Source organism: Rhinatrema bivittatum, chromosome 6 (genome assembly GCF_901001135.1).
Source record: "Rhinatrema bivittatum chromosome 6, aRhiBiv1.1, whole genome shotgun sequence".
Taxonomy (NCBI): Eukaryota; Metazoa; Chordata; class Amphibia; order Gymnophiona; family Rhinatrematidae; genus Rhinatrema; species Rhinatrema bivittatum.
In genome coordinates, this window is record NC_042620.1 from 91,708,915 (window position 1) to 91,736,579 (window position 27,665).

The window sequence follows — 27,665 nt, forward strand, 5'->3', positions numbered from 1 at the left end:
TCACCATGGTGGGAATGGCGTGAGAGAAGGTAAACAGGAACAGAAGCAGAGGTCAAAGGAAGATTCACATCTCCACTTGCTCTAGGCCAGTGGCAGCAACCCATGGCACTGGACAGCTGAGCAGACAATGACCTCTGCTGCTACTGAATCAGGAAGCTAGCTCCAACCCTCAAATGCAGCAGCAGGAGCTGCATTTAACCAAACATCTCCAGCTGCTGTGGGGCTGGTCGCGCTCAGAAGGAGATGTTTGACTTCACCCGCAGAGGTAGCGTCTAGAGTCCGCTCAGCTCCTCAGTGCCAGAGCACACGTGTAAAAGGCTGCAGACCTCTGGCCCAGAACAAATTGAAATATGAATCCCCACTTGACATCTGCCCTTGTCCCCATTCACCTGCTTTCCCCTCATACCTCGAGCCCCCACGAGAAACAATATTCCCCCCTCTCTCTCTCCCTTTCACTTCTTTCTCTCTCTCTCTCTCTCGTTGGTCACCAATTGTATGGTCCTGGCCTTCACGCGGTGGAGCGTGCTAACCTCGCCCATGCCGCGCTGCCTCTGCGCGCTTCCGGTGATGCTTCCTCTTCCGGCAGGCGAGCATACTAGCATGGCAGTCTTGGTGTCAATGTAGCTGAGACTGCTGTGCTAGGCGAGGGAGGAAATTTTGCTGGAAGGGAAAATTCTGCATAAATTCTGCATTCCACAATAGCGCAGAATTCCCCCAGGACTAAGTTCGTGAGTCGGGCACAAATAAGCAGACTGGGTGAACCACGTGGTCCTTCTCTGCCAACATCTGTGAACCACAGTTAAATGTTTGGCAGGCTTAAAGAGTTAAAATATAATTCTGTTCTTTTACATTTATGTTGGCGTGCTCCTTCCTTGCAGCCTCTGTGTGGCAGGGAATAGTCCCAGTCTGCCACTGAAGTGGCTCCTCCTGGGCCAGAAGCAGGTGCCAAGTTCCAGTTTTAAGGCAAATTGGCACCTGGAAATTTTCCTCCTCTGGGAACCATAGTTGCTTTCTATCTTATGCTCCCACTTGCCCTTCCTATTTTAGTACTGCAAACCAGTTTGCTGTCTGACTTTATTCTTGCCTCCTCCCCACTCTTTAGCTTCTCTATTTTCTCCTTTCTTTCTTGAATTCTCTTAGTTTTGCTCTTATCACCTCCATGGGTTAGTCATTCCTCTTTCTCTCAAGAAATGCGTCCTTATCTTTCTCCAACTTCATATCATGACCTTCTGTCTTACACTTACTTATATTGAAAAATGCTTGATATATCTGCATTGTTTATACTTTCTGAGATATTTGAATGCCTGTTTTATATTTTCCTTCCCCTTCTCTCCTCTGTGGCCTTTTAAATGTCGCCTCATGCATGTGCTGCAGACGCTGCATCGCTTTGGTAGCCCTCTTTTGGACTGCCTCTGACAGGGCATGCAAGCTCAACCCCAGCTTCACAAACCACGAAAAAATGTACCTTCATAAGACTTTTAAATGCATAAACTCCTAGCATTTTAGAGGTTGCCATACCTGGGAACTGTTGGGATGTCTCATTCCAAAGTAAATGGCTTTGAAGGTTTTGGAGAGATGACGGGAAAGGAAGGAGGAAATTTAAATCCGTGTTACTTGAACATGATCATGCAAATTGTGACATAGGTACAAATATAGTTTTCATGCAGGTAGATGCCTCCAGAAAGGTAAGGTTAAGGAAACTGAGAGACCCATCTTATCCACACAAAAGCAGTAATTTCTGACACTGTTGTGTACTGCAAAATGTCATCTATTGCTGTGCTTCGGAGGCATTGTTAGATAGTTGGAATATTTGGGTCCCAAAATTCACAAGGGAGGGTGGAGATCCCCCTCTGAAGATTTGTAGAGGAGGGATCTTGAAAGATTCACTGTGATGATAAACAATCTACTGGCAGTCCATATTGTTCAGCCACAAAATCAGCTAAGTGCAGCACCTTGCCTGACCTGCCCTATAAAGGCTTATGGATCAGTGGCGTGCAGATCACTATAAAAATATTTGGGGCATAGGTCGCCTATTTCTAGTGATGCCCCTGCTATGCTTCCTCTCTCTCATAGGTTCCCCCCTCCCTCCCCTTCTTCCTCTTCCATGCGCAGCCTCTCTTCCTTTCTTTAGGTCTGCTTGAGCTCCTCTTCCTCTGTGCTGAGCCTTGACTTCTTATTCCTGCAGTGGTGCAAGGCCATGGGTCCTCTATGTCCCCCGCCTCAGCCCCTACTGCTTTTGCTTGCTCTCTTTTTCATCTCTTCATTCTCTTACTCTCTCTTGTTTGCTTTCTTGTTAGTCTCTTCTTGAGTTATACAAAATAGTATGGGATCTCTACAACAGTGCTTCTTAGCCAGTGTTGCATCACAGTCGCAGCAGCTGAACTATTACTCTGTTCCTTTGGCTGTCAGGAGGAGAGTGCCACTTCCTCTAGCTTCACGCTGACATCTGAACACGTAGGACCTGTTGGCACCACATATTCAAAGAGAGTCAAGCCCACCAGTAGTGTAGGCTGATAGAGATAAAAAGTGCCACTCTTCTCCTGATGGATGGAGGGGGAGGAGGATCACTTGGGACTGAGGTGAGGGGCAGTTGAAGAGGAGAGAGAATTGTCCTGGGGGAAGGAGAAGGAAGAGAGATGATTATGATTCCATGGGGTTTGGGGGAAGATGATGGCTTCTGGGTGGAAGGGTGTGTGGAAGGGCGACAGTGATGATTGTGTCCAGGAGGAAGGGGGCATGTGGGAGGGAGATGGACAAGAGATGATGATGGTGGTGGTGTCCGGGAGAGGGTTTGTGTGTGTGGGAGGGAGATGACTATGATGGTATCTGGTGGGGCTGTACAGGCTATTTCACGCCAGACCCTACAAACCCTAAGGTCAGCCCTGCATGTGGAGTTAGCAGGTAGCAAGTTTTTTTTTTCTCAGGCACTGCTGATCCTACTTTCCTGTCTAACCTTCTGGTTATGCACACTCGTGCTGGAGACTAGTACTGGCCAGATATGCCTGTAAACATCTGTGGCTGTTAATTGTGTAGGACCTTCGGATGCCAGTGCTCCTCCTGAAGGTGAGGGGTAATGGCATCTAGGGATGTACTATTGTTTGTTTCTTTTCATTTAGCACTTGATAAAACTCAGAATGAGAAATTAAATGAAAATTTTTTTCCCCCTACATACCCTTAATAGAAATCAGGAGAGATTAGAAGGGTACATAATGTGAGGTGGGGAAAGATGGATTGATGACAGATGAGGAAAGGAAGAAAAGAATTGAGTGATGCTGATCTGAGACAGGGACAAAGCAATTAGAAGAAATCTCAGGAAGCAAGCAGCCCTGGTACACAAGTGTGTGTGTGTGTGTGTGTGTGTGTGTGTGAGAGTGAGAGAGAGAGAGAGGCCAAGATTGTTGACAACTGGTGTGTGTATAGATGAGAAGATGCATGTTTTACAAAGGTTTGCATGTAACACATATTTGACTTTTTTCCTATTTATTTATTTATTTATTTTATTTAACAGTTTTATATACCAACCTTCATAGTAAATAACCATATCGGATCGGTTTACAATTAACAAGAATAAAAAACTGGGGTAACTATTCAAGTAAACGAAAGATAAACAGTAAGTAGGAATGAGTCAAAGTTACAATCAACAGGGAAGAGAACTTGGAAGCTTGCAACAAGCTGGAAAGAAGATAAGGCAGGAAATAAATATGAAGTGATGCCATAGGGCGTACGGGTTAAAGCTTAATGGTGCTTTAACCTGGGAGAGTCAGAGTCCATTCGTGAGTATAATCATCATAACGGGTAAGCGTGAAGGACAACTAGTGATTGTCTGGTGGGTCGGTGAAGGCTTGGTGAAAGAGCCAGGTTTTAAGTCTTTTTCTAAAAGTTAACAGGCAAGGCTCCACTCTGAGACTTGAAGGGATGCTATTCCAGATAGATGGGCCAGCTATCGAAAAAGCTCTGTCTTTGGTCATCGAGAGGCGTGAAGCTTTAGTAGGGGGAAATTTCAGGGTGCCTTTGAGAGTATCTCTAGTTGGTCTGTTAGAGGAGTGGAGTTTGAATGGGATTTCCAGGTCGAGTTGAAGATGATGATGGATAGTTTTATGAATTACGGTGATTGATTTGTATAGAATTCTGAAATTAACTGGTAACCAGTGTAGGTTCCTGAGGATGGGAGAGATGTGTTCGCTGCGGCTGGTACTGGTCAGCAATCTCGCAGCCGCATTTTGTAACATCTGCAGTGGTTTGGTAGTGGATTTGGGAAGGCCTAGGAAATGGGCACTGCAGTAGTCTATTTTGGCGAACAGTAGCGCTTGGAGGATTGTCCTGAAGTCGTGGAAGAATAAGAGTGGTTTAAGTCGTTTTAGAATCTGTAATCTGAAGAAACAGTCTTTGGAGGTTGTGTTGACCATTTTCTTAAGGTTTAGACTATTGTCTAGTATTACCCCAAGGTCTCTAACCTGCTTGCAAGTAATGTGAGAGATGTGTGGAGATGGTGGGGAGATATTGATTTCGTTTGAGGATATGTGGAGCAGCTCTGTCTTGGAGGCATTAAGAACCAGGTTTAAACTGTTGAGTAGATTAGTGATGGATAGAGGGCAGTTGTTCCAATGGGTGAGCGCTTTTGAGATTGATTCTGTTATCGGTATTAGAATCTGCACGTCATCTGCGTACAAATAGTGATTAGGTTGAGGTCTGTTAACAATTGGCAGAGGGGGAGGAGGTAAATATTAAAGAGGGTAGGAGATAAGGAGGAACCCTGAGGTACGCCAAGAGTTGATTTAGTTAGGGGTGACTCTTTATTGTTGATTTTGACTTTGAAAGTCCTATTGCTGAGGAAGGACTTGAACCAGTTGTGGGCAGATCCGGAGATGCCGATGTCTGTTAGGCGATCCAGCAGGATGGTATGGTTGACGGTGTCAAATGCCGCCGAGATGTCTAACAGGACCAACAGAAAGGAGTGTCCTTTGTCCAACCCCATGATAATATGGTCAGTAAGTGAAATGAGAAGGGTTTCCGTGTTGCGTGATTTACGGAACCCATATTGCGATGGGAATAGGATCTTGTGGTCTTCAAGATATTCAGAAAGCTGGGTGTTTACCAGTTTCTCCGTTAGTTTGGCAACAAATGGGAGGATAGAGATGGGTCTGAAATTAGCTGGTACATTAGGATCTAAGTTGTGTTTCTTGAGGAGGGGCTTGAGTGAGGCGGTTTTTAGACTGTCTGGGTAGCTTCCTTGCGTTAGAAGGCTGTTTATGATGCCAGTCAGAGGTCCTGAGATCACATTTGGGATGAGAAGCAGGAGTCTCGATGGGATGTTATCAGCCGGATGGCTTGATGGTTTCTGCCTTTTTAAAAGGGATTCAATCTCTTTAGTGGAGATTGACTCGAAACTGTCAAATTTGGGTTTAGTAAGAGACTGGAGATTCTCACCTGGCTTGGGAGGTGTAGAATTTGAAGGCAGGAGGGCGAGTGTATTTAAGATCTTCTGTTGGAAGAATGTAGCGAGCTCATTAGCCTTGGAAAGAGCTTGTTCGTCTGGAATAGGTGGGGGGGTAGATTTGGTGATTTGTGTCACGTAGGCGAATAGGGCCTGGGCATCATATTGGAAATGGTGTATTTTGTTTGCATAGTATTCCTTTTTTTTTCTGTAGAATGGCGGTCCTGTAGTGATGTAAGAATCCCTTGTATGTAGAAAGGGTAGAAGTGTTAGGGTTTTTCGCCATCTGTTTTCCTTATGGCGTAAGGTCTGTTTCATTTGTTTAAGTTCAGCGCTGAACCAGGGTTGATTTCCCTTTTTTGTTGGGTTGATTGATTTGGAGACTAAAGGGCACCATTTGTTTGCGACCGCTTCTGTAATCTTTTGCCAGGAGGATAGGGCTGAGTCGGGGTTAGCTAGGTCTAAGTTAGAAAGTTCTTTGGAGAGATGATCGCTGAGAGTATCTGATGGACATGCTTTCCTAAATTGAATGGTGGAAAGGAGTGGGGCGGTGTGTGTCTGTTTGTGTGTGGAGAAGGAAGATTCTATCAGGAAATGATCTGACCAAGGGATCGGGGTACAAGAAGGTTCTATAGTGCATGTGAAATTGGAGTTGATGAATATTTGATCCAAAGTGTGTCCAGCTTTATGTGTGGGGCTATTGATGGTCTGAGTAAATCCCATAGCGCTGAGGGTGGTGAGGAGGGCTTCACAGTTTGCAGAAAGAGGTGTTGCGTTTGTATGGAGGTTGAAATCCCCCATGATCATTGTTGGAAGGTCTGAGTTAATATGTTTCACGATGGATTCTATGAGGGGTGACGGGTCCGTTTCTAGAACTCCCGGGGGAGCGTAGACTAAGAGTATTTGTAGATGTTTTGACTTGACTAGACCCATTTCCAATTTGGACTTTGTCTTGATTGAGAGTGCGGTCAGTCTGAGTTCTTTCTTGGAGGCTAGGAGGAGTCCACCTCCTCTTTTTTTGTGTCTATGGAAGGTGAAAATGTCATACGTCTGGATGGGTAGTTGGTTGGTTAAGGCTATGTCCGAGTTTTTTAACCAAGTTTCTGTGATGGCACAGATGTCTGGGTTGGAATCCAAAAGGTAATCATTGAGGATATGTGTCTTCTTAGTTAAGGATTGCGCATTGAAGAGGGTGACTGATAGAAGCGTGAGGCCTAGAAGTTGGTTCAATGGAGATGTCATGATAGGGATAATTCTTTTTTGTATGACGTTAGTGGAATTAGTTGAAGGTATTCTCCTTTGGTTGTGGATGATTTACAATAGAACCAAAGTCAGTGCAAGAAGAAAACTTGGTGTAGTTCAGATATTGTGATAATACTGATATGCCCCGGGATTATTTTTTACTTTCCTCGCCAGAATATACAGGAGAGAAAGCTCAAAACTATTTCCTTCTACATTCATTTTGTATTTTTAAATTGCAGGAATATTTTGTGTAAAGAACGCCTCGTTGCTTATGTCACAATCCATGATCTGTGCTCACCGATCTCTTGTTTTATAAATGCTTGAAGTTTTGCTTGAAGAGCCCCATTTATCCAGGGATTGCTATTGAGGCAGAAAATCAACATTTGAAGAAGTTACCCTCCAAAGTAAAACAGAATTAAGTAGCACATTTTACTTTTTGTTGTGTTGCAGAAAATGGTAGTAGTCAGGTTTTTCCAATTTTAATATTAAATTCCATAGGGAAAAATATTCCAAAGAACCTGTCTTAGGGCCTCATTTACAAAGCTGCTTAGGCTGGTTATCGTGATGTAAATGGCCCTGGCTGGCTGAGCCATGCTTTGCCCCATCATATGACAGGGTAGCCAGCACCATTTTGGAAAATGGCCGCTGTCTGGCACAGATCCTAGGCAGCGCTCCAGGCTCCCCACTACTTCACCCGGATATTCAATTATAAGGGGTGGGCTGGGGGGGGGAGGGGGGTCTGGAAGGTGGGCTAGGGTTGGGTTCCTAGCCTCCGAAGGCCAGACTTTTGTGTCAAAGGGAGTGGTTGGATGTGGGGACCTTTCCCCAGAGGTAATTACCTTTTTAAATATGTATTTTTTTAAAACATTTTTGTCTCCTCTAGGGCGGCAGGGGGTATATGGAGACACCCAAGGTCTTTCATGCACCTTAAGTGGGATTAATCAGAGCCAGTTAGCCCATATAAGACATGGTGGCCCAACAGTCCTAGGCCCACCATTGTGTAAATTTTAGGGGCCCTTTAATGCCATGGTATTTTTCCTGGTGGCATTTTACCACTGGGGAAAGTACTGCGGTATTCACAAAGTGGCAGTCTTGAGAACTGCCACTTTGTATGTCCCCTGGTATTTTCCCCTCTGGGGGAAAAAAGCTTGATAAATGAGGCTCTTAGCTGAAAATGAGCTTAATTTTGTTAGCTATAAACTAGCTTTCTAGGTTGAGGCTTAAAATTAGCCAGCTACGTTAAATTCTGCAGTGTTTGCATCCAGAGTTAGCTGAGCTAAACTTAACTGACTCGCTGAAAATCAGTGTTAACTGGCTACGTCCTTCCTTGACCACTGGAATGCCTCTGGAGCCACCCACTTTTTCAGCGGCTAAATCTAGCCATGTAGTTAAATTAGGAAGCTAGATTTATTTATTTAAATATTTTCTATACCGTCACAACGGTTTACAGTAAGGTGCATAAAATGTAGCTGCTCACTGGGGTGATATTTTCACCCTGTGAGATCTCCTGCTCCTGGACATGCCTGAGGGAATACCTGTTTACTCCGCAGTTAAAAGCATGCATGCTGTGGAAGCCTGTAAATACTTTTAACCAGTCTGAGGAGGGCAGTTTTTCAAACTAGGCAAGCTACGTAAGTTAATTGCTTTGAAAATTGTCTTCTCCATGTATACCTCTTCAGTATTTTTTTTTTTTTTTTAAAGTATAATGAGTTTCATTAATAAAAACTTTTGATGCTTATCCAGAGACTCATAATCTGCTCACAGTATCCTTCACATGCAATTTTGATGATAACTGACAAGCTGTAAGTTAATTAGCACAGAACTTACTAATGAGGATGTTACAATTTTTAATTCAGGTGTAAGGATTTCTATTTGTACATTTCTGGACAAACTGAAAGATGTGCATTCCTTCATGTAATAGAGATTTTAGGCACGCTCTTGGTACAGGTATTAATTAATAGTCTACAGGAAGAGAATATTTATTGAATTACTAGTAAAGTTTTGAGAAGATAGTTGAAATGGCTCGTCTGCAAAGCTAGGGATAACCCAAACCAAAGCAGTAAAATAAGGTCTGTTAATTAGCAGGGAAGACGGCTTCTTGAATTAATATGTGGTGTTAATTAACAGGAAGTCTGATGTTGTGTTGTAATTACCACCAATATTTTTGACATACTGAGTGACTGAAGGTGAATTATATATATGACAATTGAGTAAACACGTCTGTGTTTAAGAGAATTTTCTGTCGTTTTCTGTTTTCTAGAAATATGGACAGACTCTTACGGCTCGGAGGAGGTATGCCTGGGCTGGGCCAGGTTAGTACACAGCACAACCATTTTTCCTCCTGTTTTTTTGATTTGTGAATACCTTACTGGTTAATACGTTGTACCAACAAGAACTACAGCAAATATCTAATCCAGTTGTGTAAGTAGAGCACATATGAGGCATAATCTACTAGACCTTTTCTCCCAATCTGTCTGTGTGGGGCTCTAAAGCTTAGTAAATCAGGCCATAGTATGCTATGGAACAATGATATATGTCTTTAAAAAAAAAAAAAGTGAATTCATGCTTAATCCATTTTTGGATAGAAAGCTTGGATTGAATTCTGAAGTTGTTCAAGAGTTGCCTGCCTCAACAAATCCTGGTGTTCTGAGCTCCTCTTAGCCAATGCTATGAAGTTTTGTCCCGTTGTAAGAATATTTTTTATGGATTGAGCTCTTCAGGGTTTTTAGGCCTGGATTTTCTATCTGCGCATGGCTTTCTGAATCCCACGGTGGCGGGGCGGGGGGCAGGCCTGCGAAAGCCGGCAGTGATCACACCACTGCGGTGGTATCGCTGCCGGCTTTCGCACCCATAGCGCCACTGTGAAAGGTGGTGCTATTGGGCGTGCTACTGGCGGCGATAACTGGTCTTACCTTATCGTTGCCAGTGAAGTTACCGCCATGTCTGCCCTGACGCCGCCCCGACTCTGCCCCTATCAAGCTATCGCACGCGAAAAGAGACTTTTCGCGTACAATACTGATAGAAAATGACCCCCTTAGTTTGTAAGTCTGCGAGTTGTGGCTTTTGAAGATAAAATCCCACTAAATAGTTCAAACAGTTTTAGAGGGAGAACTAAAAAGGATAATTTGCTTTGAAGTGTCTGAAAAATCTGAATATAGATCAAAATAAAAAATATATCTCTCTCTGTGTATATATATATATATATATATATATATATATATATATGTGTTCAACATACTTCTCAAAGAGGCATAAATTGAGGACTAATGCACACCATTAAGATAGCATTTGGGGGAGGGGGGATCTAGCATCACCCACAATTTTACATAAGTTTCCCACCGCCACTCTAGACAAAAGATCAAACAGTAGTACCTTGGGACAGAGGGGTAATTTAATTTTTGTCACACTGTAGATATAACTCACTCTCTTATCCCAAAAAACCCGTGATACAAGAACATGACCAGAAACCCAAGTACCCTCCACCTGAGTGCACTTAATACACATAGCCACAGTTGCCAACTGGAACTTCTGTGCTAATGTTTGGGAAACATAACTTGCCAGAAATTTATATTGTATTTCTTGCAAGTCCACCCGGCTACTATTAGAACGGAGCTTGCGGAGACATCGTATGTAATGCTCACCTGGAAGTTGGAGCCCCAGGTCATTAGCTCACCCCTGTATTGATGACTCGTAGGTGTGCCTAGGTTTGTGTATATAAAAAAAGAGAGAGTTGAGTCAGGTCTTCAAAGTCAAAAAGGTCTGTGAAGAATTCCCTGTGCACATGAGACCAATCTGATACCCCCAAGGAGCGTATGTAATGGCGTAACTGCACGTACTGAAAGTAATGTTTATCATTCAAAGAAATTTCTCCCTGAAGATCAGGGAATGATTTTATCTGACCCATATCATCTAAGAAGTGGGCTAGCAGAGAAACGCCTAAAGTAGCCCAGGTTGTGAATACAGTGGAAAATGTACATTTCCTATGAGCGGTAGAAACTGAGAAATAGAAGGCCTAAGGCATAATAAGGAGCATAATTGGTGCCAAGCGTGCATGAGAAGGATAACTAAAATATTATTTCTGAGAAAGTCTGGCAGAGCTGATTGAGATGAATGCAACCCTGCTCCTGGGCTGGCTCCTAAGTAACTGCATTCCAAGGGCAAAGAAACATAATAGCCAGTATTGAGGAGCCAATCTGCCACAAGATTTAAGTTAGAAGCAAGATTATAAGCCCTAATAGTGAGCCCCTTCCCATCAGTATCTCATTTACCCTTTAACTTAGATAGTGCTGTACGAGGTTTCTTCCCCCTCCAAAGGAAATGCCTAAGCACCTGGTAAAATTTCTGAGTGTCTCGGGTTGTTCAGATACATGGAAAAGTTTGCAAAAAATAAAGCCATTTAGGTAAAATAAACATTTAGAAAAGGGCTATTCTACCTGCAAGAGATACCGGGAAGTCATGCCAGTGTCATAAAAATCATTGCATAGTCTGTAGTAACTTATTGAAATTGAGTTGATAAATGCAACTCGGATCAGCATGCAGAAAAATCCCCAAGTACCTCATGGACCCTTTGACCCAGCGCATAAGGAAATTTGGCCCCCATAATTGTTGCGTAACTGGAGAGAGTGGTAATGCTTCTGGTTTATCAAGGTTTAATTTCATCCCAGCTAATGACAATTTCCTTAAGTAACTCTTCAAAGGAGTGCACAGGGTTAGTGAGATGCAGAAGGATGATATCTGCAAAAGCTGCGAGTTTAAATTCAGAAGCATGCCCTTCTTATGCTCCTATAGCAATTCCCTGAATGGCACTGTTATCTCGGAGGCTACTTAATAGAGGTTCTAGGGCCAGTATAAAAAGCAAAGGGGACAGAGGGCAGCCTTGCCTCGTACTGCGCCCCAAGAAAATATCAGAAGACAGGTAGCCATTCGCATAGAGGGCCTCCCTACAGTTATTATAAAGGGGTACAGACCGCTTTAGCAAAAAAACCCCAGTACCATAGGCCTGCAAAGTATGCAGCAAAAATGGCCATTCCAACCCATCAAAGGCTTTTTCTGCGTCTAAACTCAACCAACGACTGTATCTTATGTCGACGGCTCCATTCCATAGATGCCAGAAGCTGACGGATATTGGTGATGCTATATTGGCCGGGAAGAAAGCCAACCTGATCTGACCCAACAAGAACAGGGATATACTTGGCCAACCGTGTGGCCAAAATCTTGGCTAAAAGTTTAACATCAAAAGAGATTGGGTGATACGAGGCAGGCAATTGCGGATCTCTGCCTTTCTTAGGTAACATCATAATCCTTGCCCTATTCGGTGCTAGCAGAAATAGTTCTACCTCTATCAATGTCTTGAACATTTCTCCCAGTGGTAAGGCTACCTGCTGGGCTAGGATTTTATAGAATTCGAAGGGAAAGCCGTCTAGTCTTTGCATGGGTGTATTTTATTTCATGTATAATATTTGTTGGTTGAGATAACAATTAAAGAAAGAAGCAGCAACAAAAAAAGCTCAAAGAATCCATACAGATTTTTGAGAAAGAAAAGTGTAAAAAAAAAAAGTCAGGTTGGAGGAGCCTTGGCGATTGCATTTCTTCATGGTGAGTGAATCTTGGGTACATTTTTCATTCCCTTCTTTGAGGGTTTACTTGTTCACAATGTTGGATCCACTTGTGAATCTTACCATATAATTCTACTTGGTTGTTTAAGGCAGAGTCATTAAATTTTAAGTCCATTTAAATGGTTCAAAAAGAAAAGCAGACCTTTTATAACAGAGAATAGAAAGTTTTGACTTTTTTTTTTTTTTTTGGTCCTTTTATTTATGGATTTTCAAATAAATGTACAGAAACATTGGCAATTTGGTACAAAGTTCTGATATCAATACACCGAAGCTCAAAGCAATTGAGAGAAGATCTGAAGGAAAAGCTGATGCATATCATGGATCAAATGGGACCTACTATGACCTTAGAGGTGAAGAAGAAAATAGTAAACAAATTCAAAAAGGCATGGGATAAAAAATGTGGATCCCTAAAGGCTAGAGGTAGAAAGGAAGAAAAGGGTGCATGGAGTGGCAGCTACTACCCCTATCCAATTAGCTTTCATGATTTTGACGCAACTGCAACATCACTGTCTTTGACAGCGGTGGTGGTGGTGGTGAGGCGGGATGTCAGGGTCCTGACTTTTGCACTCTGGGATACTGATGCACAGACATTAGGGGAAAAAGTCAGGACTGCTTCTATGGACAAATCCAAAAGCATAACATGTTCAAGCAGCATTGTCTGAATTATCAAGAAGACTGCCCATCCTGTAAAAATTTTGACAGCAGTGATTTTAATATGGGTTTGACAGTGCAGGGTTCTGGGAACCCTGTAGAAATGATCAAAATCAAAACTCAATAAATGAAGATGTTGCCAAGCATTTCCAACTTTCATTCAAAAGTGCAGTAGATTTTGGTCCACCAACACGGACCACGTATTGCCACTTGGGCTGCGTCGAGAAGGACAGAAACCCCAAACTGCCAACAGATAGATAAAAAGGGAGGATGTAGACAAACAAGGATCTAAAATGAAACAACAAAAAATGACAGAAATGGCTACATAAAGCAACATATATGTAACAAAGTATGTAGCACCAAATCTGAAACAAATACTGAACAGGAATATAAAATAATAATATATAACAAAAACTAAATAAAGAAAAATGTAACAAGAAAAATGAAACAGAAAATGTAACAAAGGGGAGCGGGAAGGAAGAACAAGGCAGCGTGGCATTAAATAATGTGTACAGTGTGAAGGCGTACCTAGTTTCACAGTGTCAGGGAAAATATTCACTTGAAGTGGCTCCAAACACTATCAGATGGGTTTAAAGGTGAGTAGAGGCGGAAGAGGAATATATAGGATACAAAAGAACACATTGTAGTGTATATTTTTAAGAGTCCATACTGCGTGAAGGAAATGCAGGCAAAGTAAAAATGCCTGGAATGGTCCTTGCAATAGCTTCTCTGATAACTGAGCCAAGAGAGAGGGCAAAATCAATCTGGATGTAGAGAGTGAAAAAGGAAAACTAAAGATCTAAAGGGGGGGGATACATATCATAAAACGGATAATATATATTTTTTAATGGCGATGAATGTCGGGTCAAAAACTTTTATAAGCAGCCATGAAAAAGCGCAGTGCCGTGGCATCAAAGAATTTTATATCGGGGCACCCTGCAGAGATACAGAAACAAAAGAAAACCGCTCAAAAAAACAAAACAGAAAAACACAAATCGGGTACTGCCACGCAGAAGAGCAGAGAAATCAGGGGGAAAGCAAAAGTGGCATGACCTACCGTCAACAAGATCTGATCAGTGTGAGTAAGAGGGGGCAACAGTGGGAGTAAAGCACTAAATAAAGCTTAAATGGGGGTGGGGCTACCCTCCGAAGCGTGCAAAAACAGGATAAGGAGGAAACAATCATTATGAAGTAATCCAGGGAAACTGTAAAGGATCGAAACAAAACCCAAATGCAAAAGACAAAAGCCAAACAGGAATAGAAATAAAAAGAATAAAAATTAATAAAAAATGGAAATAAGAAAAAAAGCAAAAATAAAACAAAGCAGACAAAATATAAACAATCAGAAAAGCAGTTAAAGAATTATAAAGGGCAGATCATTGGATATCACTGTTTAAACCGAAGGGATGTACCATGTTTAAAGTGAAAATCCACCACTGTTCCCTTTTGATCAACCATTCACCAAAGTTGCCCTCGTGAGTTCATGGAGTAGGGTCCTCAATTGCAAAAAAAAAAAAAAAAGGAGGTCTTCGATGTGATGATGGAGATCATGCCAGTGCAAAAATTAAAGGGGCTTCTTCACTGGAATTGCGTATGCAATATTTCTTACACTTTTCTTGTTTAGTTTTTGTTATATTATTATTTTATGCTCCTGTTCAGTAATTGTTTCAGATTTGATTCTGTATACTTTGTTATATATATTTTGCTTTATGTAGCCATTTCTGTCATTTCATTTTGGAACCTTGTTTGTCTATACCCATCCAAATATTACTAGCCTTAACAGAAACATGGGGATAACCTGCATGGAGCGGCAGTTACTTCCATAAGAAACTTGCTGGGCAGACTGGATGGACCATTTGGTCTTTTTCTGCCATGTTATGAGAGATGTCCTATGCACTATGTTATGAGAGATGTCCTATGTACTATGTTATGAGAGATGACCTGGACATCTTAGCTCTAACGAGCATATGAACCTGTGAGTTATAAAGTTAAAGCTACAGGCTTAAAGGTGTTGGTGCTGAGTCACTAAAGGTTGCTTTTCTGAGCTCCAGGGGGAAGGTACTTGGGAGGCTATGCTTTTCCACCTTAAACCTGAGATATCCAGTTCATGTTTACAACACTCCTACAAATAAAAATGTATCATTGTTTTAAGATGCTTCTAGATACTTTGCCTCTATTTGCTGCTTTCTCTCTTTTCTTCCTGTAAAAAGAGTTTTTGTCATCTAGCTTGCCAAACCTCAGACTATATTTTTTATATACACTGATTTTCTATAAACTGTCACTCTGACTGGAGTTCTGCAGTCTGCAACTCAATTAATCTGAGTGACAACTCAGGGCAAAGTAAACCAGTTTTAATGCACAATATGGTGACCTTGAAACTGTGGTGTGACTTCAATCTGATTTTTTTTTTTTTACTTTCCAAGAGTTTTATAAACTCAGGTTTATTCGTCATCAACTGCTGTCTTTGATTACAAAGGCTGACAACTGCAGTAAAACCAGATCTCTCTCTGCCTTTTTCTTTCTTAGCGTCCAGTCAGATGAATCCAGAACAAGTGGGTTATGCACCTCTACCATTAGATGGAGACAGAGCAAACTGATGTCACAATATATATACCACTACAGTGACATCAGCCTGCCAGTATTCTTAGCCTCCAGCAGATGGTGGACTTGCATCTCCTACTGGATATTGCTTCATTTTGAGAAAGGAGAATTAAGGAAATTTGCTCCATTCTCCTACAGTGATACCAAATGGTCCTTCCCCCAGTTGAGAATTCTTGAGGTGACTTCCATGGTCCCTCAGACGAGTGCCTTGGTCTGGTAGTTGGTTTTCAGCTGGTGTGGACTTAGCTGCTTAAGCAGCTGAAAGGCAGCGGGTGCAGGAAGCAGAGCACGGTGGTGACGGAACATAGCCTCTCCACCCCCCCCGCCCCCACAGCCAGAGACCATCTCTGTACTCAGCCAGATAAGGCTGAGCTCCGGTAAATTAAAAGAAAAAAAAAAAAGTAATATACAGAGACTTAGGAGGCTTTTGTTGCATAGGGCTTCCTCCTTTCCCTGGTCTCCGTGCTCAGCATTCTGTTCTGACGTTCATTCCACTCCGTGGGAGGTCGAGAGATGTGGGCAGCCTGGCGAGTTTAGCAGCTTCCTTAGGCTTGGCCCCGCTCTGAGGCTTTTTTGCTGCGCACTGTGTGATAGGCCACAACGGCATTTTGTGTGCTTTCTCACTGCCCTCTTCAGGATTTTCGGTTCGGCGTATGCATCTAGCTGTGCACCCAGTTTTTGAACACACAGATGAGCCTTATAGTCTGTGCGCCCAAGTTATGTGGCACTGTAGTGGCTGCACACTTATCTGTGCACACAAGTTGTACTGTGCGCTTAAGTTTTTAGGGTGCTTATCTTTGGGACTCCTAAGCCTTGGATGCCTATTTAGGTGTCTAGGTGTGGGTCACCTAAGTGTTGGATGCCTAATTTGGAAATATGTATATATTATTAAAAAAACAAACAAACAAACCAGCTAAAAGCGTGCCTCAGACTGCTGCTCAGCACGCTGTCGGTCATAATAGCGCTTATACCTAAAGGAGCCTAAGCACCTTTCTCTGCACTGCCTGTCATATTAGGGCATCTCAGCCAGGAGTGCCCTCTAACATGCCAGCGTTGTTTGGAGGCTCAGGGAGATTTATCTTCCTCTGAATTCACTAAACCTGGTTCTTCCCAGCCAGATGTAGGTCTAGGTAAAGACGACTCAGGTTGGATATCTGAATTTGGACCTCCCCTAAGTGGTTTCTCAGCAGGGGATGGTGCTCAGTGAGTATGCCTCAGGTGCCTCCTGGTTTGCTTCTTCTACTTTTTCATGGGTAGAATTTTTCCAGGGGTTGTATTCTTTCTTCAGGTGCAGTCTTCAACCCTGTCCAATGCTCCCAGAGCAGAGGCACATGTATGATCCTTGCCTGGACCTTCTGTTAAGCGCTGAAATACTCCTAGAACGGCTGCGGGACTTTTGGATAGAGATCTGGAAGGCATGGATCATGGTGCCGATCTTGGCTCTCTTGAGGATGGTGTAATTCCTTTAGGATTAGAACCGTATAGAACTATGCTATGGTTCTTTCATAGAGGTGAACTGCCAGCTCTGTTCTCCCAGACTTGGGAAATGGTCGGGGTTCCTGGGGCAGATTCCGGGTTTGAGCCAAAGAGAAATCCCATCTTGGTTTCCTTGCGTAAAGCCTCTTGTTTTTTCCCCCATGATAGAGGCCATTCAAGAATTGATTGATCTTGAGTGGGGTGCCCCAGTGGCTAATTTCAAAGGGGCTTGGGTTCTGGAAGGGCCTATACCTTCTTGATCCAGTGGTAAGAGAGTGCTTATGTTTTCTGCAGGTAGATGCACTTGTATGTGCAGTATCCAAGTGGACCACTATTCTCATGGAAGTAGGCGTGGCCTTGAAGGATGCTCATGACAAAATGATTGAGTCTATCATTAAGCAAGCATTTGAAGCAGTGTCGGTGACCTTGCATATCGCTGCTTCTTGTTCCTTGGTGGCTGGCTTTTGTTTGCTTCTGACCCAGGAGATTGATGACTCTGGGGTAAGCTCCAGGGCAGTTATGGAACCAGCTGCTTCCTTCTTGGCAGCTGCAAGCTGTGACTTGGTCATCACTTCAGCCAGAGGGATGGCTTCTATAGTAGCAGTCAGGCATCAGTTATGGTTGAGAAATTGGTCGGCTGATGCGATCTTCAAGGCTAACCTCACCAAATTGCCCCTTTAAAGGCTCGCTTTATTTGGGAGCGAGTTTGAGGAACTGGCCAGTAAGTGGAGCAAATCTCTGGTTCCTCGTTTGCCGTAGGATAAAAAGCAGATGCAGCGCTCCTTTAACATGAGAGGTCATGCTTGAGGATCCAGGTGTTTTTGACCCTATAGAGGAGCGACCTTTCAGAGGACTCAACCTTTCGGTGGGTCTCCATCCTTTCATCCCAGACAACCCTGAAGAGATGTGGGCTCGGGTAGTGGCACCTCACGAGCCTCCCAATAAAGGTTTGCTGACGCACTCCCGGGAACAGAAATTAAGGGGATACCTCTCTTTTATCAGAGGTGGGTTGAAATCACAGTGGGTCTTGGAAGTGATGTGAGAAGGATATGCAATGGAGTTTCGCAGTGTTCCTCGGGACGTGTTCATGGAGTCCCCCTGCCTCTCCCTGTAGAAGAAGTGGGCAGTGGAGAGTACATTGACGAGGCTCCTCGGTCTGAGGGCTGTGGTCTCAGTGCTCACATTTCAAGAAAATATGGGACAATATTCCATTTATTTCGTTGTGCCAAAGAAGGAGGGCTCCTTTCGTCCCATCCTGGACCTAGAAGGTGAAACATTTTCACATGAAAACCTTGTGCTCTGTTATAATGGCCTTGCAGTCGGGGGAATTTCTGACCTCTCTGGATCTGTTTGAAGCATATCTTCACATTAATGTTTTCTGTGGTTCACAATTCTGGGTTACCACTTTCAGTTTCAGGCGCTGCCCTTTGGTTTGGCCACCGCTCCCAAAACGTTTTCCAAGGTGGTAATGATAGTAGTTGCGGCAGTGTTGAGAAAGGATGGAATCCTAGTACACCTGTAATTGGAATACTGGCTGACTCGAACCAAGTCACCAGAAGAGAGCTGCATAGTGACTTACAAGGTTATTTGCCTGTTGCAGGAGCTTGGCTGGGTGGTGAACCTAGCCAAGAGCAGTCTTCAGCCTACTCTGTCACTAGAATACTTTGTGGTTCAGTTTGACATGAAGATGGGCAAGGTTATCCTGCTGGAAGCTCAAATTCGGAAGTTGCTAGCTCAGATCCGTCTGTTGTTGAACATTCTGCACCCGACCGTATGGTCTTACCAGCAGGTACTTGGCTTAATGGTGCCAACCCTGGAAGTGGTACCATGGGCAAGGGTGCATATGCGTCCTTTTCAGCACTCCCTGTTGGCTCAGTGGAATCTGCAGCGTTTGGACTATTTAATTTGGCTCTACCTGCCGATGGAAGTCTCCTCCCAACTGCAGTGGTGGCTGCAGGCAGATCATTTACGAAAGGGAGTTTCCCTAACCCCACACAACTGGCTAGTACTGACAATGGATGCGAGACTTTTTGGTTGGGGAACTCAAGAGTCGGGAGCTGACAGCGCAAGGGGCTGGAGTGCAGAGTCTCTCTGGAACATCAGTCAGCTGGAAGCTGGGGTGGTCCGGTTGGCATGTTTACAATTCGGCAACAGGCTGCATGGTCAGTTGGTCTGAATAATGTCTGACTATGCAACAATTGTGGCTTACATCAATCGGCAGGAAGGTACCAAGAGCCAACTTATGGAATGTGCAGAGATGCATCTCCAGATTATCTCAACGTCACACGTTGCGGGCGAAGACAAAGTAAGAGCAGACTTTCTCAGCAGGGAGAGTCTGGACCCAGGAGATGTTGTCAGACGAGGTGTTTTGACTGACTTTGAATTGCTGGGGTCTCCCGTTCCTAGACCTGTTGGTGACTGCGCAATGCAAAAGTTCCGTGTTTCTTCAGCCACAGGAGGAATTTATTGAAGATCAATGCCCTAGAGCAGGAGTGGCTGGAAGGCAAGTTGCTGTATGCCATCTAACATGGCCCATGTTGGGCAGATTGATTCGAAGGATTGAACACCACAGAGGGATGGTGCTCTTGGTCGCTCCAGACTGGCCCAGGAGACTGTGATATGCAGATCTGCGGAGGCTCCTGGTGGATTCAACTCTTTGACTTCCAGTGCACAGGGACCTATTCTTCACGAAGATCTGACTCGATTTTGTATTATGATATGGCCCTTGAAAGGGCTCGCTTGCTGAAATGTGGATATGCTTCGGCAGTGATTTCCACCTTGCTAAGAGCTAGAAAGTTCTACACTTCCTTGGTCTATGTGCAGGTTTGGAGAGTGTTTGAGGCCTGGTGTGAGGATCGAGGTACTCTTCCTTTCCTTGGTCAGAATTCTGCTCATTTTGGAATTTTGCAGGATGGCTTGAATAAAGGCTTGGCTTTCAATTCTTTAAAGGTACAAGTAGTGGCTCTTGCCTGTTTCAGGGGTCAGGTAAATGGAGGATCCTTGTCTGCTCATCCTGATGTGGCTGTCTTCCTCCTTTTGTGATTCCGGTGCCCCTATGGAGTCTTAATTTGTTTTTGGATTTTTTGGCAGGCTCTATATTTAGACTGCTACGTACTCTGTCCCTGCAATTTCTGACCTTGAAAACTGTGTTCCTTGTGGCAATTTGTTCTGTGAGTAGGGTTTCCAAACTGTAGGTCTTGTCTTGTTGGGAGACATTTCTCCTGGTGACTCCAGGGGTGGTTCAGCTGCACATATACTGTTATTTCCTTTTTACCGAAGGTGGTTATTGAGTTTCACTTGAATCAGTCCATCTCCCTGCTGTCTCTGGACAGAGAGAGAGAGATGTAGAGGAGTGTCATCTGTTGCGACCCTTGGATGTTGAGGCATATTGTCAGGTATCTGGAAGTTACTGAGCCTTTGCGGAAGTCAGAACACCTGTTTGTCCTTCATGGCGGTACTATGCAGGGAGAGCCAGCCTCGTGGGCTACAATTGCATGCTGGATTAAGGAGGTAGTCTCAGCTGCATGCATGGATGCTGGGAAGCTGTTACTTAGTCAGGTTAGAGCTCATTCCACTAGGGCTCAGACAGTGTCATGGGCAGAAGTTAAGTTCTTGTCGCCCATTGACATTTGCCGAGCTGTGAAGTGGTCCTCCTTACACACCTTTTCCAGGTATTATTGTCTGGATGTTCAGACCTTAGAGGATGTGTCCTTTGCACGTTTTGACTGGATTGTGGACATCCTCCTGCCCTATTTGGGAGTAGCTTGGGTACATCCCACTTGTTCTGGATTCATCTGACTGAATGCTGAGAAATGAGAAATTACTACTTACCTGATAATTTCCTTTTCTTTAGGACAGTCAGATGAATCCAGCTTCCTTCCCTTGGCTGCCGAATGATTGCATAATGATCCTCCTGTGTGCCTACATGTTATAGGGATTACTGGTAAGTGTTACTCAAGTCCCTAGACTAGTGTTACATTCTTTTCTTTTTTTTTTTTTGTTTGTTTGTTTATAAACTGTTTTTATTATAAATCTCAAACAGATTCCATTTGAACATTGCAACAATAGAACTAAGAAACATTACATCAGTGTAGGTCTTTCGTTTCTGATAGTCCACATGATGTTTAACTGCTTAATATGTATACTGACTATGTATTCTGATTGTACAGTACAATACTGTCAAAGTGATATCCTTTACATCTATAAACACGAGTCACATCGTCTGAACTGTATGCTAATAAACAACTGTTTCTCAACCGCCCAATGGTATCATATGTGTATGATTTATTTCCCTTCCCCTCCCCCCCTCCCTCTCCCACCCTCCCTTCGGTCAGCTGTTTTGTAGCTATGAAAGGTGAAAAGTGAGTCTGTGAGGTAGTCCTCCCTGCAAACACCTCCTTGGGAAATTCATCTTATGGAGTCTTAGTCTATGGTAGCTATTGCGGCATCACATTTGAACTTTATATTGAAAGCTGTTTGGAAAGCCAGAGTTCATAGGGAGACCAAATCTTATGAAATTGTGATATTCGTTTTTGTTTATGTGCTGTGATTTTCCCCAGATTATGTAGTGTCTGTACCCTGGCTTGTATGAACGCCATAGAAGGGATTTCTTCGGATTTCCAAAATTGTGCTATAGCACTTCTAGTGGCAACAATACCAAATTGAACAAAATGCATATGGACTACCTTTTCCTTTCCAATCTCCAAATTGAGGACCGCCTGGGAAGCATTGACTGTAATTGGTTCGCGGAGGATGTCTCCCAGCCAATCAAATAACTCTGACCACACCTTTTGTATCTTAGGGCAAGTCCACCACACATGTAGAAAGGTGCCCGTATCTCCACATAACTTCCAACATTTTATTAGAAATATCTAGGAACATGTGATGCACTTTGTCCGGGATAGTGTGCCATCTATATAGCAATTTATATCCATTTTCTATGTGTCCGGCTGATATCAGGCCCTTTCCGATGTTTTGAAATATATGTGTCCATGTAGTTTCTGATAATGTGGTTGGTAAGTCTCCATTCCAAGCCCTCAAATGTGAATGTTGAACGTTAGTTTTCCCAGCAAGCATGGAATATAGTTTTGAAATAATTTTTCCCATCTTATCGGCATGCCTACACATACATTCAAAAGCCGAGATGCCCTGGGACAAGATCCTCCCCTATCACCCGACTATGAATAAAATGCCTAATCTGTAAATATGAGAATATTTCTCTAGGGGACAATTGATACTTATGTTGTAATGTCTCAAAAGGAATCATACCTACTGGATCGCATAAATGTTCCAATTTATATATTCCTTTTGTTCGCCAGTAGCTAAAAGCTGACTGGTGTTGACACGGCCCAAATAGATTATTGTGGAAAATATGGGAGCTGTGAAAATAGGTCTTGTTTCCCACTAACAGCGTGACCATATATTGTATGTTATTTGAACTGTTTCAGGAAGTATAGTGGGTAATCGCCATGAGGATTTAGGTTGCCACACCAAAGCTGATTATAGGCATAGAACCAAGGATGGCCTATTCCAGTTTCACCCATAGCGGTTGTTTTCACTGCTTATTCCAATCTATAATCGCTTTTAGGTGGGCTGCTGCATGATCCCAGTGTAAGTTAGGAACACCCATTCCGCCTTGCACCTTTGGTAAATACAGAACTTTTTTTGCTATTCTTGGCCGTTTTCCTTTCCATACAAATTTGAGAAGCCGCCTCTGCCATTTGTCTATCATTTTTGGCGGTACAGCAATTGGAAGAGTTTGGAAAAGATATAAAAGTCTGGGGAGAATATTCATTTTAAGGACCACTATTCTACCTATCCAGGATATATGGTAATGGTCCCATTCCTCCAGACTTTTGTATACCTTCTCCAGTAGGGGTGGGTAATTTAGTGTTACATTCTTTTCTGAGCGCAATGTTGCCTGTTGGCTGAGTATTGCAATAGTTATCTGTTGTTAATCAAGTTTTATTAGTCTGTCTACAGTTGCTTTTGAAGGAAATACTGGCAGGCTGAGGTCACTGTAGGGATATATATACTGTGATGTCAATTTGCTTCGTCTCCATCTGCTGCTAGAGGTACATAATTCATTTGTTCTGGATTCATCCAACTGTCCTAAAGAAAATGAAATTATCAGGTAAGTAGTAATTTTTCATTTTTTATTTTTAAATCTTGACCTTTGTTTGTTTTTTAATTTTTTCATCCTAGACTACTTGTCTCTTGTTTTTGTCTTCAGTTATGCTCTCCAGCACTAGATTAGTTATTTTGCCAGAATCTCTGGATGACATTACCATTAAATCTTATTTTCCTTTTGACTAGGTCTTGCACCAGGATAATTTCACCTCCTGCCTTCTCGTTTGAGATCGTGCTTTTCTAGCTAACTTTCAGAATTCTCTCTGTAACATAACATTTCAGATGCCTGGAATTTCGTTGTAATCTGGGAAGATGTATGTACTTGGTAGCCTTTTCTTTAACTTTTAATAAAAGTTTTCCTAAAGCTCCTGACAATCTCAAGTCTTTTTTTATTTTTTATTTTTTTGCCATCCCAGTTCTTTTTAGACATTTTCCATCGTTTGATTCAACTAACTAGATATTTATATTCTTTAATATGTTCCATATGCAAATATTGATATTGTTTTCTGATTATCATAATTTTCTTTGGTGTCTAAGATCAATCCATAGACCTTACAAGTTATGCATAATCTATTTATCGTCTCATGTAGGTCTTATTTCTTGGATGCCAGTAATACTGTGCCATCAGTATATTGAATCAAGTTTATGCATTCCTCATTTTTCCTAAATTTCCAAGATTAAAAATTCACTGTATAAATTAAGTAAAAATGGGGAGAGGATGCATCTATATCATACTCTCTATTTCATGTTCTTTGCATTTGTTGCCAATGTTCTGACTTTAGCTGTTTTGATTCCCGTATAAATTTATGACTAAGCTTTCATGTTTAAGTATCCCAGCTCTTAACATTGGGCCTGATTTTCAAAAGTGTTTACACGCTTAATACTGGGTTTTACATGTGTAAATGCACATTATTCATGTAAATGGGCTTTTGAAGATTAGTACTTAGTAACATAGGTCTTTTTCTGCCATCACTTACTAAGTGGTCTATTCAGTCTGCCAAGCAAGCTTTAGTTATTTATTCTTTTAATTCTTTTTTTTTTTTAACATTTTTATTTTGTGAAGGGTAATAACTGCTGCTCCATGCAGGCTACCCCCATGCCCTGTTAAGAGCAGTAACTGCTGATCTGTGCAGGTTACCCCTTATCTTCACTTCCATCCTTTTAGCCACCAGTGTCTATCCCAAGCTCTTTGAATCCCATTACAGTTAGTCTTAACCACCTCCACCAGGACGGCATTCCATGAATCCGCGACCCTGTCTGTGAAGAAATATTTCCAGAGTCCACCCTCCTTGGAGCTTCACACCATAACCCCTAGTTTTACAGCTTTCAATTAGAAAAGGCTTGATTCCCATGGATAATTTATCCCTTCAAGTATTTGAATGTCTCTATCATATTCCTCAGTCCCTTTTCTCCTCCAGGGTATACATGACCAGGTCCTTCAGTCCAATCTCATATGGCCATTGAGGCAGACCCCACACTATCCTGGTTGCCCTTCTTTGGATTGCTTCAATCCTAACTTAGGAGCATAGTAACCAAATGGTCCATACAGTCTATCCAGCAATTTGCTTATGGTAGTAAATGCCACTTTACGTGGGTTACACCCATGCATTCTCTTAAGGGTAATAACTGCCGTTCTGTGCAGGTTACCCCCATGCAGACATGTTATATCGCCCCCTTTCTTCATTTCCAACAAGCTAAAGCCTTTAGGGATCTGCAGTGTTTGTCCCATGCTCTTTGAATTCATTTGTTTTCATCTTCTCCACCTCTTCTGGGATGGCATTCCAGGTATCCACCATCCTCTCTATGGCGAAATATTTCCTAATATTGGTTCTGAGTCCTCCTCCTTGGAGTTTCATATTGTGACCCCTAGTTCTACCATTTCCTTACCAACAGAAAAGGTTGGAAGTTTGTGCATAATTAATACGTATCAAGTCTGTATCATATCTCCCCTGCATTTCCACTTATGCAGGGTATATATTTTTAGGTCTTTCAATAGGTTTTGCCCTCAGTAAATGCACTTAATTCGGGTAAATGGCCTTTGAAAATTGCTGCAATAGTATGTTACATTTATACGCATAACTCCTTTGAAAATTCACCAGTTTTATGATTTCTCTAGTAAATGCACCGGCACAGTCAACAAGATTGGAAAGTTGTTTCATGGAATACACAAAATTTCCAAATGCATTCTTTGCCTTAGCACTTACTAACCAGGGGTGAAATGCAATCACTATGTTCTTCTGCTTTCTGACACTCTCTTCTTCCCTTTAAATAATTTCCTTTTGAGAGAAAGGTGGCAGGAATACATGATATGTGTATGTCTTTCCTGGCACCTCCTGCTCCCAGTGCATTTTTCTCTCTCACATACTTTCCCACTTATGTTCTTCACTCCCCAACATCCTCTGTTTTCCCATCACTTTCCCCTCTTCTTCCTCCTACCCTACAGTTTCTTCCCTTCCTCATCACTCTCCTGCTGTAGTGTACCCTTCCATCCCTTGCAGGTGCCTGAGATATGGCCACCTCCTGCCAAGCATTGTCTCTCTTTCACCCACGTGGCTGTAATGGGGAGGTGAGCCAGCCTAGACAGTGTATTTATTTTGCCCCATATCTGCATTTGGAGGGGGCAGTTTTTTGGCTTCTGCCATTCAGGTTTGGGAAACTGCCGGCTTCCTCTACTGTTCTCCATCTTTTCCGTTTATCATCTGGCCATGTAGACAAACTTATACGTGTAACTTCCTTTGCCAGGAATGATATCTGTGTAAGTTTCCCTGCATGCGCAGATGAAAAACACAGATGGACCTGGTCAGATATACAAGGCATTCCAATACGTACTTTAAAGAAAACTTTTGAATCATTCTTTCACTATCATTCATAGAAAGCAAATGCTGCTTTTATTCCTTTTCTAAATTCTAGTTTTCTTATCTAGATGCTGTTTTTAATGATCTGCAAAAGCGGCATTGTTGTGATATCATTTACTAAGCCATTGTAAGTGATTAACGCACAAAAAACATTGTTTTATCACAGCGATTATCACATGATATTTGGCCTAAAAAACACCTCCTTTTTAGATGAGCTGTTTCCAAGCATTTGCATGCATAAAATTTTCAAATGCATACAAAGCAGCTCATTAATAGGTAATCCTATGCAAATAAAATAATGCAGCTTTCGTCAACTGCGTTATTTCCCAAAAGGTTAGCTAAAACTCGAGAGTTATAGCTTACTTTATCCCAGGAGGCATGGGGACACTAATGCGTATCATGATGCCTCCCTACATCAAACTAAAGGGCAACACAGCCCGAATGCACCTCCAAGCCTAAAGGTTCTCCTCCCCTGCAGGGGCTCTGAGCAGACACCCAATCCACCATCAGACCACCTGTAGAGATGGCCCAACATGAGAAAAAGTTAAAAAATAAAATAAAAATAAAAAAAATAAAAAACATTTAAATAAATAAATAGATAGACGATGTAGTTATGTGGTGACGCTCTATTCCCAAACCCCTCCCTTTTGTAAAAAGTCAACCTCCCAACCAAATACCTCCCCTGATCAAATGCCCTTCCCACCCTGACACTCCACCGGACCCCCTCTCACTTAAATAAAGTGATCCTAGTGGTCCATTGATGGCTTAAGGTGACCCCTAGGTTCTGGGCCAGTTGATGCCATCTTTAAAAATGGTGCTGATTGCCCTTTGCCCCATCACGTGATTGGGCAAAGACCAGTCTGTTCCATTTTGGAAAATGCCATCAGCTGGCCCTTAGCCCAGGGACTATGTCTGGCCACCACTGTATCACCAAGATCACTTTCTTTAGGTAAGAGGGGACAGGCCACTAGATCACTAGGGTGCCTGTCTTATATTAGAAGTGGTGGGGGCACTAGATAACCAGAGACTAGGTACTCTGTAAGAAGGTGTTGGGGAAGGGTGGGAAGGCTGCTACTGGGAGTAGGGAGTATTTGTTTAGTAAGAATTTGACCTTTTACAAAAGGAAGCATTTGGGAAGGGGTCGGAGTATTGTCATTTGACTATATCTATTTTTAAGCTTTTTTTCTCACGTTGGGCTGCCTCTACAGACAACGGGGTCTGCCGAGACTCCTGGGGGCATTTTTGCATATTGGGTATGCATGTTCTTGGGTATGCATGTTCTTTTAAGATAATGGCGTCCCTGGGTGGCTGCCATTGCATGTTTTTGCCCATTTCGCCACAATATATTTTTCTCCTGGCATTTTTCTGTGCTTCCCCACGATATTTTACTGGGGAGGGTCCAAATATCATGGGAAGGCCTACCCCTGTGATACTTTTCCTCTCCCATGATAAAATATTGTGGCATAGTAAATGGCCTCCTAGTTGTCCACGTAATCTCTGTGATCCAGTTCTTTGTTAATTTTGGGAGCTGGGATAAAGCGATTTGATTAGGAAGTCTTCTGGGAATTCACCAGTGATATAAATTCTTCACGATTCTAAAACAGATCTTTTTGTTAGTTTGGTAGTGGTGGTGATGGGGAATTGGTTTGGGTGAAGGAAAGG

At 42.7% G+C, this 27,665-nt stretch overlaps 1 protein-coding gene across 2 annotated transcripts in view; it reads left to right on the forward strand.

The window, feature by feature from the left end:
* The window catches only part of PSMD14 (proteasome 26S subunit, non-ATPase 14), a 204,025-nt gene that overhangs the window by 16,729 nt on the left and 159,631 nt on the right, over positions 1-27,665 (forward strand). For both annotated transcript variants that reach the window (XM_029605601.1, XM_029605600.1), the window contains exon 2: positions 8,937-8,988. In XM_029605601.1, coding sequence (XP_029461461.1) covers positions 8,941-8,988 — 48 coding nt within the window. In that variant the 5' untranslated portion in view covers positions 8,937-8,940. The remainder of the gene's footprint in view (positions 1-8,936; positions 8,989-27,665) is intronic.